A 6348-nucleotide genomic window follows, 5' to 3' on the forward strand; every position below is an offset into this window, starting at 1 on the left:
CAACAGTCACTATGTCATTCCATGTTCAAGTTACAAGGCCCCATGACCACCAAATTTAAAAACAGAAGTGGATGTAAGACCCACGTGCAGCCTGCTTCTTATTCACTGCAAAGCATGGAAAAACTTTCCTTCAAAGGAAGGAAAGCCCCAGCCCCGCTCATGCTATGATTTAGGCAGAAACAAGATATGCTTTCATGTGAGTCTGACTTGAAAGATGACCCGGATTCAGAGATAGCTTGGAAAAATGCATCTAGGATGTCTTAGACACTAGGAGTTATACTGAAGAATCAAAGAGAGAACTCATAACTTCCATAGGGAAAATGTGTTTTTTTATTTAAATAAAAAAAAATATCGTGAAAATTACAAACTGTTAAATACAGAAGACAATTTTATACAACTTAATAGAATAAGAAGGAAGTATATACATCACTTTTTAATAGGCGCAGATAGACTTGCACCAAACTTCAGGATTAAGCAATGGAAAATGTGACAAGGCACATGTCCGTCGCAGTAAAGTTTCAGAATTCAAGTGATTCCAGGCAAGGGGCCAAACTCAACTTGGCTTCTTTCACCTTAAACAGCCCCCTTTGGAGTAAATCCACACTCTGAATTTTAAAGTGAACGGAGGGCCCTTTTCCCCCCGAAACATAAATTTCCTCTAGCACTATGTTAAGGCGAACTGATAAACCAGTCCCTACACTGTTAACCCTTCCATGGGAACAGTAGTCACTGCTGTCTCCAGTCTGGGGAGATTGTGTTTGTTTTAAAAAAAAAAAAAAAAGTTTTATGTTTTTACTAGAATTAAATTTGACCTTTTGGTGTCTTTCTCTTCTGCCTTGTCTTCAAGGGCTCAGAGTCTGCTGCAAAGTGACTGGCCACAGGAATACAGGGAGACATTAGCAAGCATTCCTGAGTCTTTTCTCTTAAGATGTCTCATTCCCTGAACCAGAGTGTTAACAGTTCACCACCCAGACAACTCGGCAGAGTGAAATATGGGATCTGCCTCCTGGATTCACTGCTGGGAAAGTGGACAGCAGGGGATGGTGGGTGAGCTGCCCTGGATCTCCCAGTTACACGTGTTCTCCATCTCCAACTGCTCCTTTAAGTAAGCAGATCCTTTCGCAGACTATTGGCCAGCAAGGAAATATTCGGTCCAAGCTTCCTCACACCAGACCATGTAGGATTCATCACAGAGTCTTAAAATCTAAAGACATCCTCCCAGCCCCCTGGGGATCTAAATGATCAGGAGTCTCAGGAAGTCAGTAAGTCTGTGGATGACATGCCCAGGACCACACAGCATATCAGAGTCTGGGCTTGGGATTCACAAACAGAGGACCCCCAACTCTGCACAATCTCGCCAGAGTATGCCCTTCTAAGTCTCAGCTACGTGACCAAATGCCATGTCGTGGAGGCCCACAGTATATCTTCTCCCAGCTCAGAAAACCGGGCTGGGAATAAAAAGCAGCAGCAGAGCTAACAGTTTGGCTTGGTTCAACCCCCACCATCACCCCTTCTGGAAAGATCAGGAAGATTCCCTGCACAGCCATTCAGCGTGCAGGTTAGATTCTGGGGAAACCCTTCCAAAAAAAAAAAAAAAAAATGCCACGCCAGCACAGGATGCTGGATGATCCCAGGTCAGAGTTCAAGGTCTCAGGTTAGACAAAGGGTCAAGTAGCAGATTATTCTTACCATATCAGCTCATGTTGACCGGTTTAAAAGTCGCCTGGTTTTCTCCTGACAGTAGGCAAATAGACCAGGTAGAGATCTCCAGCTTCCTCCCATCAAAAGTCCCCCTCCAACAAATATCCCCCTGCTCTATCCGGAAAGACGCCCTAAAAGAAGCTCTGTAACCTGCGGTGAACTAATGCCACAGGTTCACATTAGAGGCTCTTACAGCGAATCAGATCTAGAAGAACAAAGCTCTGGGCAAAGTGGCAAACCGAAACTAGTCCCTTGGGACGCCCTAAGGCTTTGGCAGCCCTGGGAGTAGGCAGATGCTGCAGGAGTTACCCGGGGCATCCCCTGAGAGTACAATCGCAAGGACATCCCACCTGCACGGGAACCCCGCCCACAAGGCCCCAAGGAAAGGTACACACCGTGCGTCTTCAGGCCTGTTTCAGCGGCAGGTCTACACCGCAGGCGTGCGGCGGACTCCAGGCTGCGGCTGGCCGCGTCCGAGCCTTGACCCCCACCACCGCCACCACCCCACCCCACCCCCCTTTCAGGGGCTTGCCGCGGGTCCCTTGGAAGTGGCAGTTGCCCTGCAAAAGTGAAACCCGACACGAAAAGTGTCCCTCGCTCTAAGGGTGCTGGTTCACAGGGTCACCTCCAGAGGTCCTAGGGGTGCTAGGAATTCTGATGGATGTTCTCCGAGGACCCTTCGCTGCTTTCGTTGAGGGGGGTCTCAGAAGTCTCCCCCAGCTCATCGTCCGCCCCCTCCTCCTGGATGGTGAGGTGCACATCGGGCGAGGAGGACTCGGAGCTCACGCTGTCACCCTCCATGGAGCAGAGGGTGCAGGACAGGGCTGGCGCCACGCTCTCCTGCAGCACATTCAGCATCGTGGGCGCCTGCACCGACCTCAGGCCGGACAGCGTGGCCAGCGGCTTCATGGCCTCCCCCCAGAGCCGCTCCTCGTCTCTGTACAGCAGCAGGAGGCTGGCTTTCTTCTCCCGCCTCTTGGATTTCATGTAGCCCAGCGTGATCCCAATCAAGAAAACGCCGTAGAAGGACATGACCACCAGAACGTAGAAGTATTCGTTGCCGTGGCCGCTGCCGGACACGGGGGACTCGAGGGGGGCGCTAGGGGCTGCGATGCCGGCGTCGGTGCTGTTCAGAGGCTCCATCATCAGCATTGAAGCTCAGCTCACACCGCCAGGAGCTGGGGAGAAAGCTGCAGGTTAGGACTCTCCCGGCCGACCGCAGTTACAGGAAGGGGGCAGCCCCAGGTTTGTGGAACTACAGGATCGGAAAGGTTTACAACTGCTGCCTGGAGAAGTAACTATAAGTCCCTCCTAGCGGTTAACAGGGGTCAGCTGTGACCGGCGGGGGTGCGCGAGGGAAGAGGCACTGAGAAGTGGAAGGAAATGAAAAGAAGACTTTCATTTTTTTTTACATGTCAATCAGATTTTCATTTCATAAAGTGAACATGTGAGAAGCTTTGCTTCAATCATTTTAAAATGCAAAAAAAAAAAAGAAAGAAAAGAAATCCCTTTAAGACAGAGGTGCAGAGAGAAAAGAAAGAACGTCTGAATCCCTGGGAAACTTTTTGAGCTGATGGAGCAGAAAAAAAGAAAGTTTACATTTCGCTGCCAAACCTCAACCTATTTTTAATTCAAGACAAAACTGCCTTAGAAAAAAGGAAAGGAAGAGCAAATCACATCTACAAATTGCTGGGAGTAGCCTTTCATATGTTTCTGAAGCAAAGTGGCATTGCTGACTTACCAAAAGCTGGCGAATTTGTCCCAAGTCCTGAATTCCTAAATCGTCAAGTCCAAGAGCCTTTTTCTTCCTGCGTGTGGTGCTCGGCGCTCTGACAATTCTGCCGCTGCTCTTGGGATATATAGTCAAGAAATGCATCGTCACGTGTTCTGGGAGGAAAATTTACAACAGAGGTTGGTCGTGGCAGAGTGAACAGTGAACTCACAGCACAGCAGTTCAAATCACTGAACTCCGCAGCTGTGAAAAGAAAAAGACTGGGAAGTGGGAAGAGCGTCCCACCCCCAGCACCCAGCCAAAGTTTTCAGGTGGCCGTGAAAAAGGAGGAAAGAATGTGCCCAGTTGGAACTGTTCCCCCCAGATTCACTCTCATTGAAAATTAGTTCATGCTTCATCTCCCTCTTGGGAAATAACCCTCATGTCAACACAGGTTTTCAGAGACAGTCAGTCAAATGCCCTAATTTAGATAAAAGACAGTTAGAGGCAAGTGCAGGATATACTATCAAGGAACCAGGGCTTAAGTTTCAGCTCTTCCACTGACTATGCAAATGTAATAAATCCTCCCCGAGCCTTTCCGCACCTCAGATTCCTGAACTGTAAAATTGTTGGACGTTGGGGGCTTCAGTAGGTAAAATTATATGAACTGTGTGAGTTTTTGAGTCCCTGTCAGCTTGATCACTCTAAGACTTAAGGCTGGAGAGTGTGGGTTTGCACTTTAAAAACACTGAGAGATTCTGTCTTCTGCATCATAATCTCATAACACTCATAAATCTATTTTTTTAACAATAATAGATATATATCTTCCAGATGCTTTTCAACAGTCTATGTGAAGTGGAGACAGTTTACAGTGCAAGATACTTACTGTGGACAAATTTTTCTCCAGTTCTAGGGCATATAACTGCTCCTCCAGAGTGTCACACAGAGACCATTCAGACATCACTTTGCTGTCAAGGGAGGAGCAGGTCAGCGGAGGAGCAGGAATTCTTCTGATGAGCAACTGAGCACAGTTCAAGCTTTTGAAACCTAGCAGACGCTGGGTTAAAATGTTCACAGAGATCAAAATTGCCAAAGGAATTGGAGACTTTGGTGTCTGTCCTTCCTCTCCCCAGGATGCTTACTTATTCTGAGAGGCTCTCATGCTAAATTGAAATAAACCCAAAGGGATTCTCTGCGCCCTCCCCCCTCCCCCCACCCCCATTGTTCTACAGCCTGTGAATTGCAGCCAGACTATTGCGGGGAATCAACTCTAGAGAAAACCTCTCTCGTGGTCCTGCTGTTGTTAAATTGAATCTGAAGGGAAACATGGTACCTTCCCTCTGCTCCAGCGGGAAGCTGGATATATACATACATGGATATCCATATATATATATATGGATATGAAGCTGGATATATATATACACATATATACAATGATGAAATTATATATATATATACAATGATGAAATTATATATATATATTCCAGGACTTTCACTGCTGCCAGTGGGTTAATGCCTGGCTCTAATTCTGTTTGGACACCTGTGGAAAGAGCAGAATGATGAGCACATGCTCTGTTTTCCCCACTGGTCTACTCACCCTGTGGTTTGATCTGTGCTCACCCATAAGTCTTCAGCTGACTCTCTAGTATCAACAGGCTGACCGTTCCAACTCCAAGATCTTCCATAACAGGAACTTGGCTCACATCCATAAGGACATCCTCATAGTTACATCTACTTCAAAAGCTCCACAGCTTCCTCGGCCAAAGCAGACATGGCCTCCTCAACCTGTACTTGTCATAAGTACCTGAAGGCTTCCTCCTTCAACTATGCTTACAGTGGTTTGCCAGGGACATGAGAACAAGAGAAACCCATAAGAGTGTTGCCTGTTGATTGTTGACGCCAGTAGTGACGCTTATGTACCCTGGGATGTATGAGATAAATAATCACCCAGGGATGGCCAAACACTGCAAACTAGAAGCTTTAAGACACAGAGAGGCAACTAGGGGGAGAGTTACCAGATTTACACAGCAAGGAAGTACAAAGTCTGGTGCCAGCAAGCCAAACAGAGACTGCAGTTTCAGACAAGATAGATCTTCAAAATCAAGCCAACAGTCCCAAAACAGTAAAACCAAGAAAAGACGTGGATGAATCTAGAATGACGTCCAAAGGATAAAGCAATCCAGAGACACAGGAAGAACAAAATCCATTGCAAGTGTCAGGAAGGAACACTCCAGATGAATTTCTCCTGGAGGCCTGCTTGGTGGCCCTGCTTCTTCTGGGACCCCAGGATGACTCCTGCATATGTTTCTCCTACAGTTAAATGAAATGATGCAGGCACAACCCTTAGTGCCATATGCTCAGCCTATGCTTTTTGCCGTCATTGTTGAGAGGGTTACCAATGGCTTCAGGTTGCTTCCTAATGGACACATGCTTGTCTCTGTATTTCTCATCATTGCTCTCTTCTCTCCCACCAAGAATGGAATTTAGATGAAGCTCTTGCAACCTCATAACACAAGTTTCATTCTTCTCTCTAGCCCTCACTCATAACAACATTATGAGAATTATGGCTGTGAATAATGACATAAACAGTAAGGGAGGAAGGGAAAGCATATAGAAAGTGCAGTCTATCAGGGAGAGGATGGGGAGGACACAAGAATTATTGATTGCATCTACTTTATACCACAGTATCAAGAAGACAGCAATATTAAAGAGATAAACCCATTTTGCAAACATTTTCTCCTAGTCTGTGGCTTCCCATTTTCTTAGCAGCATCTTTTTGAATAGCAAACATTTCTTAACACGGATGAGTCCAACTTATAAGATTCGTGCTTTTTGTTTTCTAAAAAAAAATTGGTATACCCCAAGGTCACAAAGATTTTCTCTTGTTTTTCTCCTCAAAGTTTAAAGTTTTAGCTCTTACATTTAGGTTTATGATC

At 46.3% G+C, this 6348-nt stretch overlaps 1 protein-coding gene across 1 annotated transcript; it reads right to left on the reverse strand.

Annotated features, from left to right (window-relative positions):
* Positions 1 to 312: 312 nt before the first annotated feature.
* Positions 313 to 4385, reverse strand: KCNE4 (potassium voltage-gated channel subfamily E regulatory subunit 4). Its single transcript, XM_061148638.1, has 3 exons — positions 4299 to 4385; positions 3443 to 3588; positions 313 to 2879 (listed from the first exon to the last, which is right to left on the reverse strand). The coding sequence occupies exon 3, from the start codon at positions 2851 to 2853 to the stop codon at positions 2347 to 2349; it is 507 nt and encodes a 168-aa protein (XP_061004621.1). The 5' UTR covers positions 2854 to 2879; positions 3443 to 3588; positions 4299 to 4385; the 3' UTR covers positions 313 to 2346.
* Positions 4386 to 6348: the final 1963 nt, after the last annotated feature.

This window comes from Dama dama, chromosome 8 (genome assembly GCF_033118175.1).
Source record: "Dama dama isolate Ldn47 chromosome 8, ASM3311817v1, whole genome shotgun sequence".
Taxonomy (NCBI): domain Eukaryota; kingdom Metazoa; phylum Chordata; class Mammalia; order Artiodactyla; family Cervidae; genus Dama; species Dama dama.

Coding starts and splice junctions, on each gene's coding strand:
- KCNE4 (XM_061148638.1), bottom strand. CDS start 2,853: ATGCTGATGATGGAGCCTCTGAACAGCACCGACGCCGGCATCGCAGCC.